The sequence below is a fragment of the Ananas comosus genome, linkage group 19, assembly GCF_001540865.1.
Source record: "Ananas comosus cultivar F153 linkage group 19, ASM154086v1, whole genome shotgun sequence".
NCBI classification, from domain to species: Eukaryota; Viridiplantae; Streptophyta; class Magnoliopsida; order Poales; family Bromeliaceae; genus Ananas; species Ananas comosus.
This window is the reverse complement of record NC_033639.1, coordinates 7,926,933-7,949,548: the sequence shown is the minus strand read 5'-3', so window position 1 is coordinate 7,949,548 and position 22,616 is coordinate 7,926,933. Positions and strand designations below refer to the sequence as shown.

General features: G+C 39.6%; 1 protein-coding gene across 2 annotated transcripts; it reads right to left on the bottom strand.

The window, feature by feature from the left end:
• LOC109724958 (protein S-acyltransferase 24) lies at positions 245–8,600 on the bottom strand. Of its 2 annotated transcripts, XM_020253962.1 has the most exons (14): positions 8,179–8,599; positions 7,855–7,995; positions 6,721–6,833; positions 6,290–6,369; positions 5,945–6,108; positions 4,623–4,761; positions 4,435–4,534; positions 3,529–3,586; positions 2,721–2,798; positions 2,522–2,620; positions 1,974–2,052; positions 1,729–1,877; positions 869–1,121; positions 245–785 (listed from the first exon to the last, which is right to left on the bottom strand). In XM_020253962.1, exons 1-14 carry the CDS (start codon positions 8,440–8,442, stop codon positions 775–777), a joined length of 1,728 nt encoding a protein of 575 aa, XP_020109551.1. In that variant the 5' UTR covers positions 8,443–8,599; the 3' UTR covers positions 245–774. The 2 variants fall into 2 exon arrangements, with proteins under 2 accessions (XP_020109551.1, XP_020109550.1); XM_020253961.1 differs by having other exon boundaries at positions 245–1,121; positions 8,179–8,600.

Genomic DNA, 22,616 nt, shown 5'->3' with positions numbered 1-22,616 from the left:
TTCTACCACTTGCATCACAAAGAATCAGATAGACTAAGAATTCACCAGCAAATTTTATATCTCAGTTCAGCACTCCTACGACCGACGAAAATGTTCGAGAGTTGATCTCTTCATCATTTACGAGCACATCGAAAAATCGCATACTCATAAACGGAAGAGAAACCGCAGTTTGCCTCACAACTGACGGACCTGACGGACCGTTATGTGTTCACCTAATGCAAAAGATCCCACACACACTTTCGACTTGAACAAAAGAAAAACATAAATTGAGGGAATAAGAAAGTATAAATGCTACCAACTTTACAGTATAGCAATTATAGTAAACCATATTCAGATTTTACGCGTACGATACGTTTCAGATAAACTTGATGGAATACACTCATGTACACAGCAATCAGATCGAGTTCACAAGCTGAGCATATGTCTCCTACGATTTCCCCCCCTTTCGTGCCACAAAAATACTCAAATTTCCTCGCGACATTGTCTCAATAGGAGCCCTTTGATATTGGAACCAACTTCAACTAATAAATACATATAAGAATCTCCCAAAACCCTAAAGAATTTCCATCTTTTTTTGACTTTTATCGAGTCAAAAGATTGGCGTTCAACTAGCATGCTGCACAAAACTAAATAGACAGACTGTCCAATGCATTCCACAATGATCGCCAAAGGGCAAAATTGAATCACAAGTAAAGAACCGACTGTGTATGCTGAGCATTGTTTCGTCCAAGCCCTAAACCCAAGCCGAGAGGGGTACCTTCGGTCTTGCTCTTGTTATGATTGCACTGTGAAGAATTCACATGACAACAGTGAGATTTTGAATCTTTATGGTGTGAATCGACGGCATGATAAGAGCCATCGCCATTACCATAATTAGAATGGCTCTCCCCGTTGTGCTGGACTGCACTTCTCGTCATCATCTGGATCATTCCCATTTCCTCATCGGATGGCAAAGGTTGGTCCGGACGCTCCACGTCCTCATTGTAGCCATTTATCAAGAAGTCGGAACAATTCCTTCGGACACCATGATCGTACGGATTTCTAAACCGGCCTCCTGGCCCTCTGAGATAGTTGTATCTCATCGCATTCGCCATTTCATTCGTCGTTATATTCTTCGAGATCTAAGGAATGAAAATAGCTTTAGAAAAATGATTGAGATTAGAATAGCAATTATTCAAAGACAACAATATCATGCAGGCAGAAGCAGAGTCGATAAGAAGCAAAGAAGAGAATAGTGGTGAATAATATATGAGCAACTTCCATTCTTCAATCATAATACTCAGGCTTGGAGGTGAATGTTTGCCGAGGCTCAAACATCCTATGATGTAGAATCAATCAAATACTGGGGTCAAATCAATCCTGTGGTAACATTAGAACCTCTAAATTAACTTCAATAAATTTCTGTACCTTGAAATTTATTACTTTTCACTCATCTACGTACGTTGAAAGCATTCATAAACTTTGTTGATCAGTCTTAGCACAACCTTGGACTTAATCAGGGGCACAGAAGTAATGAATCAACAATCAACAGACTGCAGTTCTTAACAGGAAAGGTGTTTGCAGTCATAAATAGGATCACAGTTCAAACTGAGAAGTGAGGTCAGAGAATACCAGGTAATATATCAATTACGTACTTAAAAGAAGAGAAAGAGATAGAGCAAACAATTGACACGTTAATATTATTAAACTGAGGTGAAAGAATTCCATTTTTATAACTTCCTTCTTTACCTGTGATGCTTGCACAACAGTTAGAACTGCAACACCAAAGAAAAGGAAAAAGTCCATTATCAAGAATGATACGGCCCCAGGATAATGAGTAGCAGAATAGTTGAGCCATGCACCGAAAGACGATGGCGCAGATGGGTCTTTCACAATTCCTACAAAACAGAGCAGTAATCATGAGTTCAAATATAAATGTTGATAACCAACTCGCAAAGGAAAAGATTCATGAGAATAGGCTTCAGGAAACGTACTTATAATGGTTATTGCACCAGTAACAATCATTGCCGAAACTTCTAGAACAAGAAACATAAAGAACTCCCACTTGTTTTTCTGCAGATGCAAGCCATCATCTATGGTCAGAAAGAAAAAAAAATGATAGAAGACCAGAATACATGAAAAAATATTGGCCATGCCGGTAGAAAACGATAGTTACATGGAAAGAAACAGGGTTACTTGTAACAACTTATATACCCTCTCAAAATCTGAATTTCCATTTATACTTGTTGAAGAATCGATTTCTTTTTCGCAAAAATACCATTATTTAAAGGAGGGAAGTCATCCAAATCATGGAGGAAGTGGAATTTGTTTTCAAAAAGTTGTCTACAGGGAGAATTTTTTATTTTATTATTATTATTATTATTATTTAAGTGCAAGGATGTATAGGTAAGAAATTGAGTTATTCAAGGATGTTAATACATAGATAGATTGATACATATACAGATAGACAGATAGATAAATTTGCAGGGTTAGATACATAAATACTTCAGAAATAAGATTACAGGCCTCCAGAATAAAGTACCTTGCCAATGCAATTAGAGACCCAGGGACAGTGATGGTCAAACTGCTCAACACAGCGATCACATGTGGAACAATGCTTTGAGCGCAGAGGCCTCACTATCTAAGAATTTTATAAATGGTAACCAAATAAGATTTTCAAGACCATGGAAGATGAATCTTAATAATGGAAAGAAAATAAAAATATAAAGAGCAAAACACACCTTGCACGTAGCACATAGCTGGGACCAATTTCCAGCCAGCAGAGCTGGATCGTCCAGTTCAATCTTTAGCAAAGGTTCCTACAAATTTCCACATGTAACAAATTGGCTATTAGTCTAGAATGAAATATTTACCAAACAACCCTTAAACGCTGGAGACATAATGCCGAAAGGTTATATGCTAAGAAATAGCCAATAATGGAAAAGGAGTATGCAAATAGAATTCCTGTTTGATAATGGATGGTGCGAAATGAGACACAACTTTAAGTAAATTCAATTGCCAAGAAATGGCATTAATAAATCAACTACCAAATAGTAAATTGAACCAATAGGTCCTTCAATAAGGTTAAATGAAGAACCTAATAGATCAATAACAATGCTAAATTCATCTGTTCCTATAAATCTAGACTATGTTTGTAGTATTTGCCTCTTGAAGAGGCAACACATCCCGCTCCTATAGTTTGCCGCATCCAATCAATAAGTTGGTACATATGTAAGTTCGAAAGTGGTCCAACAAGGAGATATCTATGCTATAAGAAACAAGAAGCAAGATTTGTCTGTAAAAAAAAGGCAGCATGAAAATAGACCTTAGTGCAACTATGTAAATGTAATAGAACCAAAATATTATCACCGTGTACATGAAAAAGAAGCGACAGAATTCTAATACAGAAGTTTGCACTTTGTACTGACATTTTCAGGAAACAGGACAAACAAATAAACTAATCACTGAAATGTCATCAAAGTTTATTGACAAAAGAGAAGAAGATCTAAAAACTAGAAAAAACAAAATCAACATTTTTTTGCAACTCACGTCGTCTCTAAGATTTTGTGAATCCCGTATGTTCATTTTGATATAACCAGGATCTTTCCTGCACCAAAATACAAAAATATGGCAATCAGATAAAGCAGAAAGTATGAAAATATGCACATGTGAAATATGGCATATTGGCATATGAATATACTGCAAGGAGATAAGTAAGAAATGGACTGATTGCTCCTAATAAAATGTTTTTCAAGACACTGGCAATTTCAAGATCCAACCTTAAAGCAGTAGTACAACTACAAAATGGGAGTATGAAATATTAATTCTCCAAACATAGCAAGGCTTGTGGAATGTGTATAATCCTCCAAACTAAGAGGCAATGGAAATTTCGAAAGCAAGACCCTTCTCAATAAAAAGATTAATATGGACATGTTTGAAAGCAATTACTAGCAAGAATGTATATATACCAGTTTTTTATGCCATTTCACGATAGACAGGACATAGCAGTGGTACAGATACATGCCATGATCTAGAAAAATTAATTGTGAACTTCTTATTTACACTGCTCAACAACATCTTTTCTTGGTGTTAATTATAACTCTGTTGTGTTAGTTTCCTAAATTACATTCTTGTTGTGTTAGTTTCCTAAATTAACTAATTCGGTTTCCAAAAAATCGGAAATTTTTTTTATATATATAAGGGTACACAATACAAAAAAGTACATATGTATGTTGATACGTAGATACATAATACACATACATAACACCTCAAAAATATTGCAAGTAACTATAAAATCATTGAAAATTCTAGAAGAAGATAAACAGTCAAAGCACTCACAAATCACAATGAGCAACAACAATTTATGAATGCATAAAATCACATTAACTTGTATACCTTAGGCTAATTACTTATACATGAAAGTCACACTGATGAATGATATTGAGAAAACCACACCTGCTACATTTATAAAACATGACCAGTCCGGCGGATGCAAGGAAAACCCCTAACCACGCAAACAGCCCAAATACAGCTGTCAGGTTCAAAAGATACAAGTCTGCATAGAAGGAAAAGAAAGTTGAATAAGTTATCAAAACAATTTACGTCATATAGTGAACAAACTTTGAATTGGAAGTACAGTGTACCTGAGATGACTGAATGAATATATATTACAAGCAAGGTTATTATAATACACCAGAGAAAAGGTGCAAGTCCTAATTTTGACAACTTCCCAAGCCTACTGGTCCCATCGCAGCGCCTGTCAAATACGCTTCTAGCATTCCCCTGCCAAATAAGTCTAATTTAGGGCCTGATAGCTTGTAATAACACTTATATAGGATTAATACGGCAGGAAAAAGGGTTTGATTTTTCAAAACTACCAATAGGAAGGAACAAATAAAACGCACTTTTGTAACGGTTTAGAAGCTGCTTTAACCAAAAGAATTATTCTTTGTTGCAAATTTGATCGGATATTCACACTACAACTCTGTAGCATACAATTAAAAATTTTCTTGTTCCCTTGGATTTCTTTCAGAGAAGTCAAAGCAGAAAAACTGCTATTTATAGGGTTCTGATGCAAAACTGGGAAACAACTAAAATAGAAATACCAAAAAATAAAAGATAAAATTTTTCAATTAACAAGCCACTCCAATCATCTGCCTTTAAATGTCTCACGCTTCTTTAACTCTTGAACTTAAAGTTGACAATCATGTGAAGTATATCTGTAGAAATATGCTTTATGAAATCATCACAATCACAAATCGGAGTGTGTCATTTCCAAAGGTGAACAATAGCTGCAATTGACTCATTTTCAATATTTACAGTAAAAATTGCCTTAATTGGACATCAAGAAATGCATGATGCAACAGTAAGTTGGAAGTCAAATCTTTTAAGCTAATATACTCAATTCAGAGATACCTTAGTATCGTAAAAATCACTAGATGAGATGGAACAGTAACAGCTAGAAAACAGCAAATATACATACATTTATCTGAGTTTAACATACATGGATATAATGTTTCACGAAATATTTAATAATCTTCATATTTATTCCAGCACTGATCACCAAATAAAAGAGTGTGCCAGGTAAAACTTGGTGCTAGAGAACTATTAAGACAATGTGTATCTCATACTTCCATAGGTTGTAGAAGTCAAAAGCTTCTATTCATCTAAACCTAATTTATAATAATCTCTGAACGAAATTCAGGGTCAACAGTAAATATGTATGAACTGTGAAGTATAGACAATGTGTAGCAACTCAAGTAGACGGAAAGAAAAAGACGCCAAAAGAGGCTTGAAAAGAAAACAACAATCCTTTATAACAATAAGACCTAAAAAGAAACAGAAGATGCGGTTATATAATATCAGAACTTTATCTTATTACTTTAAGTATAGAAAGGTAATACAGGAGCTCTACATATGCTAGATATGAAACAAATAATAACTATCCCAGATTCAGAGTACATACAAGAAAAAGAGCAACTTGCCGATGATTCTTTTCAGAAGCAAGCTGTGCAGGAGTTAAACCAGTATTATCTTGCACCATCAAGTCCTCCTTTTTCCCAGCTTGAACTAGCACAGTACATGCCTCCAAATTCCCCCTTATAGCAGCCCAATGAAGAGGAGTGCATCCTGATGACAACAAGTTTTAGTCCAAAATATAATTGGAAGTATAAAAACAAGAGCACTAAGAAGCAAGAACAGTTAAAAAACATATGCCTGCAATGGCTAAGATGATTTAGTAACATACAATAACAACAACAACCACAACAACCAAAAAAAAAAAAAATCGAGGAAATAATCTAGTACATACCCTCTTTATCTTGTCGTCCTCTATAAGCATCCAAAAATAAAAGAAGACGTATGCAATCAGCGAAGCCCTTATAAGCCGCCCTACAAGCTCCAATATGTTATAAAGAAGAGAAATTACAAAGGAGAAAGAACAAGCTAGTATCTTGGAGGAGAGTACGTACCCCGACTAAAGAAAAAGTTTCAATTCTATTTTTGTTAAGGGAGGAAAAAAATGAATGAGATAAAGGATATATCTTGGATGGCAGTGCATAAAATTTCTGGATACTAACCAATTTGAATTCATTTCATATGACATTATTAAAAAAAGGCATGTCTAATGTGATGTAAAAGATTTGTTGTTCAGCACTTTGAACACCTCAAATATACAGCCAACTTCAAATATACCATCAAACAGACTAATTTAAGGGGGAAAAAAATGAAAAGGACTTGTACCAGTGCAGAGGGCTTCTTCCATCATTATCAGGGACGTCAGGATCAGCATTCCATTTGGCCACAATATGGTAAAGAAATGCTGTCTGGCCATATTGGGCTGCAACATGGGTGGTCTGCAATCAAAGTGAGAGGGAAAATACATTGTCTAAGAATAACGAAAACACAATAATCTTCTTGATCTTATGTAAAAGGTGAGCACTGAACAAGAGGGAAAAAAATGACCAAAACATAGCTCAAGCTACAATTTACACTTTTCCACGAATAATTATGGTAGATGAAAAAAAATTGATCAAGAAAATTGGCATAAACAGAATGAGAGATGACATGTAAACTTTACTAAAAACTAGAGAACTTCAGTTTCTAGCATATTTGGCGTATATGATGATGCTCAATTAGCAAATTCCGAATCCGCGTTTTGGTGATTTTTTAGTGGAACAGTCTCTTTTTCGGTCTTCCCATTTACTCTTCTTAGTAAGGTTAGTTAACAAGCAGATTTATTTCACCAACCATAGTCAAATGTAACCTTACGGTCCCTGATTAGTCTCTAGTGAGTAAAGCTTAGCTTTTCTCCTACACATAAGCATGCACACCATTAAGTGGGTAATTGAACCTTCCCAAATTGACATAACACATAGACGAAGTTCGAACCTATACTAAATGGAAGCCGTGGAAAATGATTCAGCAAAACTTGCAATGACATAGTACTGAATAGACATGTTTTGCTGGTAAAACAAGACAAAGCTGAATTATTAATATAGACACAACCAGGAGTACAGCATTCCCGTTATCATCATCATCCAAGTGTTTTTTTTTTCTTTTTTCTCCAACTATATAGGGTAGGGTACATCACAAATGCTTAAAGGACAAAAACGAACGAACTTCTAGATGTCCCACAACAAGGAACCTTCTAAGAAGACGGTGGTTAGTTACTTCCCGACGTGAATCAGGCACAATAATGGTAGAAAAGTGCAGCAAATTTGAAGGAACAGCCAATTTCACCAATTAACTAGTAAGTCTCGAGCATCACAAACAGCCTAATTATCTCAGAACCAGCTACCAGAAAACGGAAGGAACAGAGCAAAGTATCAGCTAATATGGCAGATTATTAAAAATTGGATTTTTGAACTCTGAAACCTGATATCCATAAAAATCCGCCGCATCGACACGGGCGCCTTCTTTCAGCAGGAGCTCGGCGACCTGGATGTGCCCGCGCACGGCGCTCCAGTGGAGCGCCGTCTGCCCCGTGTGATCGGCCGCATTGACGTCTCCGCCGTGCTGCGCAAACAACACAAACAAACGAGCACACACAAGCACACAATGATCACCCCCAATGCACCAAAAAATCCATTATAGCACACGCTAAACCCCAATTTCTCCTCCCCAGTCGCACAAATCCTCTTAAAATCCACCGAAAATGAAGGGAAATTGCTAGGAGAAGGGAGAGAGAGAGATAGAGACCTCGATGATGTATTGTGCGGCGGCGGTGCGGTTGTTGAGGGCGGCCCACTGGAGGGCGTAGTAGCCGAGGCCGTCGGGCTCGGCGACGGAGCATCCCTCGGCCTCCACGAGGCGCTGCAGCTTCTCGAGATCGCCGTACGCCGCCGCCGTGTACACGTCGTTCTTCAGCGCCTCCTCCTCCACCTCTGCCGCCGCCGTCGCCGCCCCCGCCGCCGCCTCCGAGGCCTCCTCCGCCTCCTCCACCACCTCGATCTCCGACGCCATATGGGGTTGCGGAAGCGGAGAAGGGTCGGAGGCGAGGAGAGGAGTGGAAGGGGGGGGGGCAAGGGATCGATCGGGGAATGGGTTGGGCGAAGAAGAGGAAGAGGGGCTCGAGACGTGGAAGAAGGGAAAAGAACACGACGAAGAAGAAGAGGAAGAAGAAGAAGAACAAGAACAAGAAGACGACCTGCGGGTTTGGTTTGAGTTGACTGAGTTGAGCCCGAGTTGAGGCGAGCCGAACCGGTCAGGGTTGGAGGGTTTTTTTTTTTTTTTTTTTTTTATTGCATTTAGACCCCCATTGCAAGATCTATTTACACAACAGTCCACAAAAATTTTAATGGATATTTGATACTATATAATCTATAATATATATATTATTCCTCAATAACTACACACGTGTCACGAGGAGGCCGACGCGTGGGAGCGGGCGCTGGCGCTAGGCGCGAGGTGCGAGGGCGGCGCGGGGCGCGGTGCGGGGGCGGCGTGGTGTCACGGGTCGATCGTTGGGTCTCGACCGTGACACCTTTGAGGGCCATACTTGGTAGGCATTTGGGTTGACGAAGTTATGGAGTTGCGGAGTTGAGGTGTTCCGTCAGGTAGGAGTCGCTGTCAAGTCAACGGAGGCAATTCCCTAGCAATGGCCCATGCCATGACTTGGAAATAGGTGCCGCATGCGGGGCTTGAAAACGTACCCCTCGGTGAGCACCTTTGTACCCCCGGGGTGCCAAAGGAGTGGATGCCTCGTAAGGGTATTAGAGGAGGGGTGGACACTTCGTAAGTGGCCCCGACTCCCCCGTCGACCCATAGGACATGGGTCGTCCCTTGGCTAGCGGAGTAGCCAAGCCTAGCGTTCCGTGTAGCCGGTTAATGGACGGTTGAAGGGACACGGGCCTAGGGTAATGTCGGAGAGAGGTCGACGACATTACGGAGCGGGAATACCGGGAGCTTCCTCCCTAGGTTCGCTCGCTACCTTCTGCCCGGCTTGGATCTTGCTAGTTAGAGCGACGAGGCGGCATGAGGAATGTCCTATGCGACGCGACGTCTCCGTAAAGGACAAGACTTCGCGAAGGCAAGTGGTGCCTGAGCGGGGATTCGTGGGCGCGGCGCCCACGAACGCCAAGAAAGCAAACTCAGATAGGGAACGCTAAGGGAGGCACCCGAGGAGAATCGTAAGGTGTGGTACGCCCTCACGCGAGACTCAGACGGCGGCGGAACCAAGGATGCAAGCGGTATTCGGTATCCGTATAGGAACCTGAGAGACTCGGACCAGTAGTGTAGCGGCCAGGCGTGGTGAGCAAGAAGGGGGGCCAGTGGCTAGCGATGCGGAGTGAGGCCGGTTCTTTGTAGGGGCTTATGAGACGAACCTATGGGATCGAGGGCAGGCGGAGCGCGCGTGGGCAAAAGGAGTGGTCGTAAGCACGGTCGAGAAGACGGTGTGGACTTGTGTTGTTCCGTATTCAGGAAGCCGATGGGACACGAGGGCCGCACGGTCGAAGCGCGAAGCATGGAGGTGCGAAGCATGGACGGCCGGGGTGTTTAATGCTGAGGTGCTGATGTTTGGGGGCAAGCGAGCTGTGGCGCACACTTGGGTGCTTTTCGGAGGTCCAAGCAGTTTGGATGCCGAGCGACCGCCGCGGGTGCGGTATGGCCACTGGCGTTGTCAGGCGCATGAGACATGAGTGGTGAGGAATTATGGTTATGAGTGCCATTCGTGGGCATGTGATGTCGCGAAGCCCGGACCTCGACGCTAGAGGCGGCGGATTGGAGTCGCGGGGGGCGGAACGCGTGGGAAAAGCGAGACGCTTGGTATACTCATTGTACAAGTTGGGAGAACTTGTAATACCCTTGGGCCTGGCGACGAAGGCAGCAAGGCATGTCGGTTAAGAGGCACCTCTGAGAGAGATCGTTGGCAAGCGGGAGACCTAGCCTTGGTGGCCACTCGTAATTGGGATTTCTCGTCTGGGTAACGTCGACTACCACAAGAGTAAGCCAGTAGGAAATCGGGCAGGGTTCGATTACAGGCGAAGGGTCGGGCTGTAAGTCCGTGGGAGGAGCGAAAGCTTGGCAAGAAATGCTGGATTGGTTATTCCGCTGTTAATTCTGGAGACTTGATCCGCGTAAAGGGACTCGAGAAGGCTGCTCGGGTGTGCACACTTGAGCGGGCGCGCGGGGATTTTTGAGGCGAAAAAAGCTAACCCGTGACAGTGGGCGCGGCGCCGAGGGCACGGGCGTTGGCGCGGCGCGGCGCGGGCCGAGCAGCGAGGGCGGAGGCGGGAGCGCGCGGGCACGTGCCCATGATCGCTGGCTGAACCAGGTACAAGCCGAGGGCCGGAGCAGCCGTGCCCGCTGGCGCGGGCGGCTCCGGTGCCTGGCTTGGACGAAGCCCGAGGGCCCAGCTGGCGCTAGGCCGGTGGGCGCGGCGGCGTGGGGTGGGGCCCAGCGCGGCGCTGGGCTGGCTCCGCGCGGCGTGGGGTGGGTCCTATCATGGGTCCACGAGGCCGAAGTGACTCGTGGACCACATGAGAGGAGGTCCACGGGGACCCGCCTCTCATTCTTTATATATAATATATATAATACTACATATATATATATATATATATAATTTTATAAATATATATTTATTTATTATATATAGTATTTTATTTTTATATGGATATATTATTATATAATAATTTATTATATAATTTAATATTTATTTTTGTAAAATATAAAATATATAAAAATAAATGTTAAATAATGAATTGAGCTCTTATGCTTTTAAAAGTACTAAGTTATTGGTGCTTGTAGATTTTTAGCCATTGGATTAAGAAATATGCGGTTAGGATGATGTGGGCCCCCTAGGGTTGAGTGGGTGGTTGGTTGAATAGTATAATCTAATAGTTGACAATAATCCGAAGAGTAGATCTAACGGTAAAAAACTTACAAACACCAAGTGCTTGGTGCTTTTACAAGCACCATAGCTGGACTCGTTAAATAATTTAGACTATCTCTTCTCATTCACTAATTACTGGAGGACTACGATACCTATTAAAATTATTTCATTAACTAATGGGGGACTACTATGCCTACTAAAATTTTTTGATATACTTATTGTACCATTTAAATTCTGAAATTAATTTTATAACCAATTTTTAAAATTAAATTTTAAAATAACTACCGGCAGCATCGCGCGGGTCCCTTAACTAGTATCATTTAATTTGCCCTTCGCTCCAAAATATCTTACGATGCTATTCATACAAGCCATTTAAAAATAAATTACTTACACTATTCTATTTAATGGATGGGATTTTTTTTGCTTATCACATTATATGGCAAGTAAAAGAATCTCGCCCATTAGATGAATGGGTGTAAAATGTTTACCTGTATATTGGATGTACAAATTTCTTTTTTTTCTTTTCGAGCAATGCTACAGGCACATGAAAATAAAGTGTATATTTTATACCTACTTTATTTCGAAGTCATTAATAAGGTTTAAAGTGCCGTGACATGGGGGCGTACCATTATGTCCCTGGCACAGTACTGCACAAACACGCCTGCGTGCCGACACGTGGCACGCTTGTGTACCGATAGATACGCATAACCTTCTGTTAACACGCTTTGGCACGAACTTATTTCAGTTGTTTTGATTTAAATAAAATCCTATAATGTTATTTTAAAATATTTAAATAAATAATTTATATACTCATCAATTAATATACATTTAAGTTTTTGTAAATAAAAATATAACTATACCTAATGTAGAATAGAAATCAAAATACAATAACAAAATTCACAAATACAATAATTATTTATATTTACATCTTTATATAAAGATGACTGCTTAATTCGACATAAATCGTCGCGCTTGATCATATGGCATATTGTCATATGTAGATACAAGATTTATTTGACAATATTGATATAAATATTGCTGATATTGTGAGAAGGTCATATATTCCCGATATTACATTTATATTTTTTGTTCTTTTATTTTTTTTTAAAAATATATGATCAAAATTTATTTAGGAGATTGATTTTTGTTCCCTTGATTCACCGAAAACTTCGCGATGTGACAAATTTTGACAAAATATTTTGTAAAGAAAAAATGAATGTCTGTGGTGGAATATGAGGGCTTGGACCGAAAATAAGAAGTTAAAAAAAAGGGATCCGTCAAAAAATGAAAAAAAGTTGAAAAAAAAATAACAAAGTGAAAAAAAAAGAAGAAGATAATATAAGTGGCCCGGGAGGGACTCAATACCCTGGAGAACAAAAGAAAAAAGAAAAAGCAAAAAAATAAAGCCAAAAAAAAAAAAAAAGGGCGACCCGCACCTGCATGCTGCTTTGTCTCGAGCGGCACATATTTGCGTGCCGCGAGACAGAGGGGGGTCCGAAACCCCTCCGGTACCGTTGCCGCTTTCTCGGGGGCACGGTACGGCACGCCCTCGTATCATACGGCACGGACGGCACTTAAAACCTTGGTCATTAATACTTTACTTATCACATCAAATTTTTTTTTTTTTATTAAAATTACTTAAAATTTTGTCAATTCTAGGATGGAGGATGTAAGATCTATATGCTTTTTGGGATATACAATATATATTTTTAAAAAAATATTATGTATGTCCCTGTAATTATTATAGTAAATTATTATAAATGCCTCTACTGTTAGTTGATGTTATCTTTACTCTAGTTATTAAATAGTTAGACAGGGACTAATATTTAGAAAACAAATTGTGTGGACACCTCTCAGCCATATGCTAATTTCAGATGGCCCCTCAACTTTTATTTTTTTAATTGACATCCCTTAACTTTCTCAATTTTTGTTTTTTCATTGGCATCCCTCAACTTTTAACGTTTTAAAAATTACATATTTTAGTGAATAAAACTTAAAATAAATATAAAAGTTATTAATGATTTAGTCAAATTTAATAACTTTATTTATTTTTTAGCAAATAAGTAAACTATATACAAAACCTTAATTGCAACTTCGTAGATGGACGTCGCATCACTGCAGTGCCATGTGGTGCCTATTGAGGAGGCAACTCCAAATTAGGGATGCAAATGGGGCGGATCCGAGGGCTGGAGTGTTCTCCATCTTCCGCTCCATTTCTTGTCAGAATAGGACGGATTTGGGGCGGGTTATTTTTTATTTTATTTTTGGCTCCCACTTATCGCCCTATTTAAGATGAATCGGGGTAGGAGCGAATTTTTAGTAGATTTTTGACGGATCGGGACAGATTGAAGGAAGAAAAGGACCTCCCACCTCCCGCTCCATTTACTTGGCAGATCGGGGCAGTTTCGGAATGGGTTATATTTTTTTTATATTTTTTGTTCCCACTTACCGCTCCATTCAGTAGGATTAAGGCGAGAGCTCCACCAACCCGGATCCATTTGTATCCCTAACCCAAATGGACATCTTGAAGTTGCCTCCCAAAGAAATATTTTTTTCCTTATAATTGAAAAAAACACTGGAAATTATCACGATGCACTTGCCTAAGGGTGCACTGTGTACTCATAAATTTTTATTTTAACTTTTCAGGGTTTTGGCATTTAAAGTTTTAAAGATTTCAGGGCTTAGGATTTGGACTTGTAGTTTCTAGGGTTTAGGATTTAGGATTTAAAATTTTAAAATTTATTTTAATTTTTTACAGCATAATTCTAAAACCCTAAATTCTTAATCTAAACTCTACAAAATTAAATAAAATTTTTTTTATTATATGATGCACGCATTTGATTCACCTAATAGTACCCACTGCTTTCTTAATAATGAGAAATAGTGGGTGCATGTATGGATAAGCGCCACGTGGCTGCGGTGCCTATCGGGAGGCAATCCTAAATGACCACCTTGGGATTGGGATAAAAATTTGCTGGGACTCCAAAATGTTGATTAAGGATTGTCTGGCACTTGACACTATAACCACATAACGTATTTGTTGATGGGCACCCCTTTTGACGAAATAAGACATTGTACATAGTTACTTATTTGCTAAAACAATAATATAGTTATTAAATTTGATGAAATTATCAATAAATTTGGTGTTTGCAATTTTATTTATTAAAACTACTTAATTTTTAAAATATTATAAGTTAAGGGATGTCAATGAAAAAATAAAAGTTGAGAGACAATTTCAAATTTGCATGAGGTTGAAGGGTCTCCACACAATTTTACTTTTGAGGATGGTTCAAGATAATCATATCATTTTCAAAAAATTAAGCCACGTCAAGGATGGGAAGGAAAGTACATAATTTTTTTGGACTATAATGCCCCTCATATTATAGGATTTTGTGAATAAAATAAGTACATTCCCATATCAAGAAAAAAAGAAAAATATGTAAAAATTCTCAAAATTAAAGAAAAGGCAAATATAAAAATAACAGAGGAAAAAGAAAAATATGTGAATCGGTCCCTAACTCAATCATCGACTTAGAAATTAATTAAGCTCATAATATAGAAAAAAGAGTCAATTGCATACAAATTTTTGCAAAAAAATATAATAAATTACAGTTATATTCATGTAAAGTTCAATTTTCATAACTTATTTCTATAAAAGTTTTAATATTTTCAGATATGTTCCTACTGTTAGAATCCGTTAGAAAAGTTTAGTTAACCATAGGTTAAATACTAATTTTTGACAGTTTTACCCCTCTTATAATATACTGTTATAATTTTTGGAGGGATATGTTTGTAATGACAAAATTAAAAATATAAACAGTTTTCTAATGGTTATCTAATGGTAACAAACCAGAGGAACATATCTGAAAACATTAGGATTTTTATAGGAATAACTTATAAAAGTTGAACTTTACAGAAATATATATGCAATTCACTATGTTTGCGGGGATCTATATACAATTAACCCTATAGTAAAATATAGGGAATAATATAGATGAAAGCAATCTCTGCATATCTAATCTAACTTTCGTCCTTCAACTCACAGCAAAACATTTCTCTCTTCGAGTCCACCAAGCTACAGCACGAAAGATATAGCGAAAGATCGGAGCAAGTGAGAGACAAAAATCTAGATGATTGTGGAGTAGAACGTATTAAAAAATTATATATAGAAGATAGTATCGTAGAACATGATCAGTAAAATTAAACAAAACTCTAAATTTATTAATCGATTTTTGGTCAGATGCTGAGCCAAAATGTAGTCAAAAGATAAGAGCAAAGAAAAACACTGAAGAGCAAAAGGTTGGTGGAAATGTGGAATGGGCTAGAAAGAGAAAAAGAAGAGCTGAACCTTCACATTGTACATTACTTTATTTTTATGAAAAATAAGAAAATATTATCTCTCTTATTGAAAAATATAAAAATCTCATAAGCCTATGTTTTTTGAAAAATATGAATTTTTTTCCATATATTCTCCATATTCCATAACCTCCCATTTTTTCTTATGCATCTTTTGTTTTTTCTTTTTTCAATTATAATTCCCAACCCAAAAGAAAAAATGGCATGGTCCACAATAACAAATTTTGGATTTTTAAATTTGGATTTTTAAATTAAAGAAAGTGTGAGAAATTACCCATGGGTGCACTGGGTTCATGTATACTAGTAAAATACCCGCGCGATGCTGCGGATATAAAAATATTTTTATCATAAATTTTAGTTTTTTTAATATTTTTATATAGTTTTATAAATCTAATTATTAATTAAATAAAAGTTATATAAAAATAATTTAATAGTTAAATCTATTTAAATAAAAGTCATTAAAATTGGTATATGCGCAAAGTAAATTTTTACAATAGTTTATTTTATAAAAAATTATATGAAAAGGATTTGAGATAAATCTACCAAAATAATTTTAAAAAAACCAATAAATAGAAGGAAAATAAAATTGTAAAAGATTTTGTTTAATAAAATTAATTATATATACACACATACACTATATTTTTAAAATTTTACTCCTGAAACTTAAATTCCGTATTTTTTTTATACAATGAAATTTTATGTGATTTAAATTTCATCTATCAAATTAGATTTTATTATGCGATTTATTATGTGTATTTTTAATAAAATTAATTAATTATATTGTATAAAACTAATTATTAATAAATTTAATTAATTAATTAATTTCATAGAGTTTAGAGATTTAAAATTTTAAACTTTGAAGCTTAAAATTTAGAAATAAATAATATAAGTAAAAAATAAAATTTAAAATTTAAATATAAAATATAAAATTAGAAAATTAAAACTTTAAAATTTTGAAGTTTAAAAAGCTTAAAATTTAGAAATAAATATTATAAGTAAAAATTGAAATTTAAAATTTAAATAAAAAATATAAAATTAGAAATTTAAACTGTAAAGATTTGGAAGTATCAAAATTTTATATTTGATATAAAAATTTAAAACTTAATATATATATATATATATATATATATATATATATATATATATATATATATATATATATATATAGCGGGGAGAGAGAAGGGGGTTTGGGGGACACGTGTCACCGTGGTCCCCAAACCCTCCTTTAATGTAGTTAGAGATAGATAGATAGATGTATTCATGGTATAGTCTTTTAAGGCAAACTTGTAATAACTGAGATTTTCATTTATTGATTGAACCCTTTTGTTTGACGATGTTCTTGTGTGTAAATAATTATAAGTGTACTCGTCAAATTTCAGGAGAAAACGAGTTAAAACGGAGAGTGTTACGGCGACCCGGAAGTTCACTTAAGTGATGATAGACTCCGATTTTCCGGAGAGGCCGCGGAGTAGAGTGGACTTTCGACGCGTATCGACCTGATATAGCTTCCAATACTTGTTTCGAACTCTCGACTATACTGCGAACCATTGGCGCTGACGGAATTGGGTTCTGATGCATGGTGTGTCGAGAAAAGGGGTTTAATGGTTTTTACATATGATTATACCTATATGTGGTTTGATGAACCAGTGAGGGTGGGTTTGTCGCAAATCGGAGCCTTTTCAGACGAAACAGAATGCTAGATTCGATGCCCAGTCGTGCTGATCGCCTGGCGCAATCCGTTCGAAATCCGACGGACGGATCTTCGGGAATCCGTGAAAAGTCCGCTAAGAGGTCAAGTGCAAACGATTAATCTCGCGAAAAGTCCAATATTTTATGCGCGATCTTGCGCCGAATTCGAATGTCGAGGGACTATGCGGATTTTCCACATGTTGCCAGGGGCTTGGTAAAAAGGGTATTGGACTAGGAGGGGTTTCGACAATTAGTCATGTTGATATAAATGAGTTTTAGGTTCGGCTAAGGAACCCTAACCCTAATTTTTCCCAGCCTGCCCTAACCACCCTACCTTCTCCTTGCCCAGCTCCGTGGCTCGGCCCTGGCCGGCCGGCAGGTGCTCCGGCCGCCGGAGAAGTCACCCGGCCACCTCTTAGCTCTCCCCTAGCCCCTGACTGCCACATTTCGTGTATTGTGCTCGGAGGGCATCTAAGCCGGCTTCCCCTCCCTGCGAGCCCTCCTCCGGCGTCCTCGCCCGCCGGCCCCGGCACCGCTCGACGCCGCCGGAGCCACACCCGCTCCCTGCAGCAGCTCGGGTCAGCCCAGACGAGCGGCTCCCCCGGGAAGCAGCGCCCTCGCTCGTTTCGGCCGCGGCCCCCAGTCGGCCCCGGCGACCTTCGGCAACCCGGCGCGCGCGTCCCCGCCGTCCCGGCAGCCGCCGGCCGCCGCTGGAGCTTTCTGTGGCCGCCAGTCACGTGCGGCCGAGGTCGGGCCCGCTCTGGTTTCAGGCGCTGCGCAGCCCACTTAGGTGCTGCACGTCCTCCCCTCGTGCTCCGGCGCCGCACAGAGTCGCCGCGACTCCTCAGGCCCCGCCACGCCGCCGGGAAGCCCAACGCGAGAGGAGGTGTGCAGGGTGGATCTCGGCCGCCGCCGCCACGGTTGCTTCCCGCCGCCGGCCAAGCACCCTCCCGACCTCCTGGACGAGTGCTCCTCCTCGGCCGGACGCCCGCCTCCCGGCGGCCTGCGACCAACCCTAGCTCTCTCGGGTCTGGGTAAGGACATTTTATGTTCCAGCACTGTTTTTCCGAGGCTTCGCGTCTTTTCGGTGAATCGAGAAGCCTTCTAAGTCTCGGAAGTGGCATGATGATCTTACAACTCGTGCTGAACATCTGCTCACCTCCAACAACGGCGAAGATGCCCTGGTTGTAGTTAGTCGCCGATCTTGCGCGCTGTTGCGTGCAGTTTTTCAGTACTTCGCGTCGCTCGTGCGCGCACCGCAGTGGCGGCAGTGCTCCAAAGTGAGCACGGCTCCGACATGCTGAAACCTGTCAGCAGTAGACGGTCGGATAATCGACTTCGGTTTGCGTGCACGGTCCAGAAAGCTAGATCACAGTGAAATGATCATTTCATGTATCGGTATCGGCTTTTAGCTTTTGCTTCGTTGTAGATGCGTGACAGCCGTGTAATGCTGAGGCGGTAACCTCTGGACTGAATCGGTCCAAGGCCCCAAGCCTTTGCGGAAATCGGAAGTGATTTCCGAGGCGTTTTCGGCGAAATCTGCCGATAGAACGCGTTTCGGTTCGGATTTCATCCGACGGTGCCTCCTGTGAGATGATTATGGCGTCGCTGAGCCTGGTTGGGCTGGTCACCCGCCGTCGTTTTGAGGGTTCGAAACGACGGGTAGGAGCGACGAGAAAGTTCCGGTGCAGTTTTCGTGACTCGGCTTATTTGGTATCGTTTGGAAACCGGTCGTGGTTTTGTTAGCAGGGGTTGTGAGTTAGCTTTTCATGTCAGTGCGGTTAGACCTTAACCCGTAGCCTTTCGTTAGGTTCGGTTTGCACCGTCTTCACAGTCGAAGACCTTCGTCAGATACATACAGTGGGTACTTCGACCCGTAGTCGGTTACGTGGTGCACGCTCGGGTGACGTTTCTTCCCCCTACTGTTTACTCATATCTTATAGTATATTGAGCCTTGCATCTGTATTTATATCTACATCTCTACTCAGTTATTTTCATGTTGACTACATGCTTAGAGCTAGAGTTGATTTTTTCTATCTATTCACTATCAGTGATTTGGTTGGGGCGTTCCCCCTATTGTGATACCTCATGACCTGTTCGGTCGAGTTGCTACAGTTCCATCTTGGCTTACTAGCCGATTAGTTGCTGATGGCCTATACGGCCGGTGTGCCTGGAGGGCCTGGATTGTCGGCTAGTTGCCGACGGATGATCTTTGAGCACTACATGATCGCCACTACAGGTACGCATTTCACGAACACCAGCGGTCTGAACTCCACCGCAAGAGGGTGTTTCTTTTCCGGGAAAAGTGGTTGGATTGCAACCGTGAGCCAAGGGCTTCATTGCGAGGGGTATATGCTTCTGACCCAGGGCTTCATTGCGAGGGTCAGATACAGTTGCAGTGTGGCATGAGCCTGAGGTCATACGACCAATAGGGCAGCGAGATTGGGGACTTTGAGCTTTTCGTCATGACGCATGCATACAGTAGCTGTAGTGTTTATTTCCAGCAATCCTTATCTGTTTATTGTAGCTACTGTTTTACTTACCTGCATCTATACTTGTCAGTCCTTACTTTCAGCATTAAATTTACTTTATCAACATTTATATCTATCTAGTTTCCCGTGACTAGTGAGTACCCCTCGCCCTCTACGACTTGGCGTACCCACTTGGAGGGGAGACATTGTTTACATGTTCTCTCACCCGCCCCCATTACAGGTGACGTAGCAGGTCCGAGTGGACAGCTGGTGACGGAGCTGTCTAGCCGTGCGATAGAGCTCCTTCCCGAGCGGTTATTCCTTTTACCCTTCATGCTTGAATAATACTTAGACAATATTATGGTTCAGTTTTCTATTTTATTATGACTATCTGGGTTTCAATTTCGGTTTCTGAAAAGGTACGTAAGGATTGGAGTTTTCTGGAATATAAAACAGTTTTCTACCCCTCGTGGTAGCTGGTCTTGAAAAAGAATGGTTCCCGTGTAGGGATCAGTTTTCAAGTTGATTTCTCTGTGGATTTATGGATTTAGTATTTCAAAATCAGTTTCCAGGTAGGAAACATTTTTAACTGATAGATGTGGAATGTTATTCATATTCAAGTCTCATATCTGTGTGTGTGAATGGAATGGATGAATGTTATCTATCTTGTTGTTCATCTGGTTGTGGTTGTGTGTGTACTTATACTCTGTTGTACTTGTGCGACGCCGTGCAAATACAGGGGAGACTCTGTCCGTGTGAACAGTGGAGCTCCTGTATTTGTGGCGGATCTGGCACACTCTGGGGTCAGATTTTCAAAAAAAAAAAATTTTCAGACGCTTTTCCGCTACCTTTTAAACTAAAAGGGACCCCGGGGCGTGACAAAACTTCAAATATCAGCTCTGTAATTTCGCACTTTTTCACTTTAGTATTCTGTTATTTAAAGTGTATCAATTTAGTACCATGTGGTTTCGCACTTTCTCATTTTAGTACCATGTGGTTTAAAGTGCATCAATTTAGTATCAAGTGGTTTCATTTTATTCTTTTCGTCGGCTTCTCTGTTAATATTTCGTTAAATTATATACAAAAAACTTCAGATACCCTACCTAAGTTTATCGAATATTTACTTTGGTACCCTTTAGTTTTAACTTTATCGCTAATTTTTTTTCTTTCGTTAATATTTCGTTAAATTATATACAAAAAACTTTAGATACCCTACCTAAGCTTATCGAATATTTACTTTAGTACCCTTTAGTTTTAACTTTATCGCTGATTTTTTTTTTCTTTCGTTAATATTTCGTTAAATTATATACAAAAAAACTTCAGATACCCTACCTAGGTTTATCGAATATTCACTTTAGTACCCTTTAATTTTAACTTTATCACTGATTTAACGAAAAAATTAGTGAAATGGATAATAAAAAAAAAAAAAATGAAACCACAAGGTAGTAACTTGAAACACTTTAAATCACGGTGTACTAAAGTGAGAAAGTGCGAAACTATAGGGGCTAACATGATACACTTTAAACCACAGGGTACTAAAATAAGAAAGTGTGAAACCAGAGGGTAGGTATTTGAAGTTTACCCTAGTTTTTAATATACATAATATTCATTAGGCTAAATTACAGAAAACCCCCCTATAATAATCCGCTTTTTCACTTTTCCCCCCTGACATTTAAAAACCTACACTTTACCTCCCTGTAAAATGAAAAATGTTCACAGGGGGGTTACGGTGTGTAAAATGACCATTTTGTCCCTCGCCATTGTCGTCTTCTTCCCTATCTTCCTCAGCCGCCCCTTCGTTCGGCCGCGATTCCTACCTCAATCGGCTGTGATTTCTCTCCATTTCCTTCTCCACCTGCTCCCCTTCTCCTCCTGCACCCTTGCCGCCCTCGATTTCGGCGACAGTAGGAGAAAACCGCTCTCGATTTCGGCGACAGTAGGAGAAAACCGAGGTGGGCGACAGTAGGAGAAGGGCAAAGAAGGCGAAGGCGAGGCGGCGGAGGACGGCGAAGGGGATGTAGGTGAGGGCGCGGTAGTGGAGGACGGCGAGGCGGCTAGGCGGCGAGGCGGCAGCGAGGTGCGAGCCGGAGGGAGGCGAAGCAACAGGGAGATGGCGGAGGGGTATTTTCGGCATAAAAATATATTTTTTAACGGAACCCTAACGGTAGGGGGTGAAGTGCACATTTTTTATTTTACAGAGGGGCAAAGTGTAGGTTTTTAAATGTCAGGAAAGGAAAGTGAAAAAGCGGGTTATTACAAGGGGGTTTTCTGTAATTTAGCCTATTCATTATGTATAAGATAATATAATATTACAATACTATAGAACTAGCCTAAAATATTATTAATAGTACCAAGTCATTAGTGCTATTAAGTTTTCGGCCTTTGGATGAAGCGATGTATGGTTAGAATGATAGTAGTCCACCATGATTACGTGGATGGTTAGTTGAATAGTATGATCTAACGGATAAAAATGATCAAAGGGGTTGATCTAACGGCATAAAATTTGATAGCACCAAGTGATTGGCGCTATTGATAACATTGTAGCCGGACTCCAGTACCATATATGATAATATAAATTATCTATAACAATATATATTATATTATAATTTTATTTATAACATATATACTATTGTATATTATAGATAACTTAACTACACCCTACTACACTGTATTTTTGTGCAATTTTTATTTATTATATTACACTATGTTCTTTCAAAAACACTATTATATAATTATATTGACAGTGTATTTTAGATTTATTTATATTTTTATCTTGCTCTACTTTTTCT

What these genes read in the sequence shown, in the direction of transcription:
- LOC109724958 (XM_020253961.1), bottom strand. Translation starts at nt 8,442, where the DNA reads ATGGCGTCGGAGATCGAGGTGGTGGAGGAGGCGGAGGAGGCCTCGGAG. An exon ending in GGCAAGTTGCTCTTTTTCTT is followed by an intron (nt 4,762 to 5,944) that starts GTATGTACTCTG and finishes CTTATTTGGCAG; the next exon opens with GGGAATGCTAGAAGCGTATT. An exon ending in AGCTATGTGCTACGTGCAAG is followed by an intron (nt 2,621 to 2,720) that starts GTGTGTTTTGCT and finishes TAAAATTCTTAG; the next exon opens with ATAGTGAGGCCTCTGCGCTC.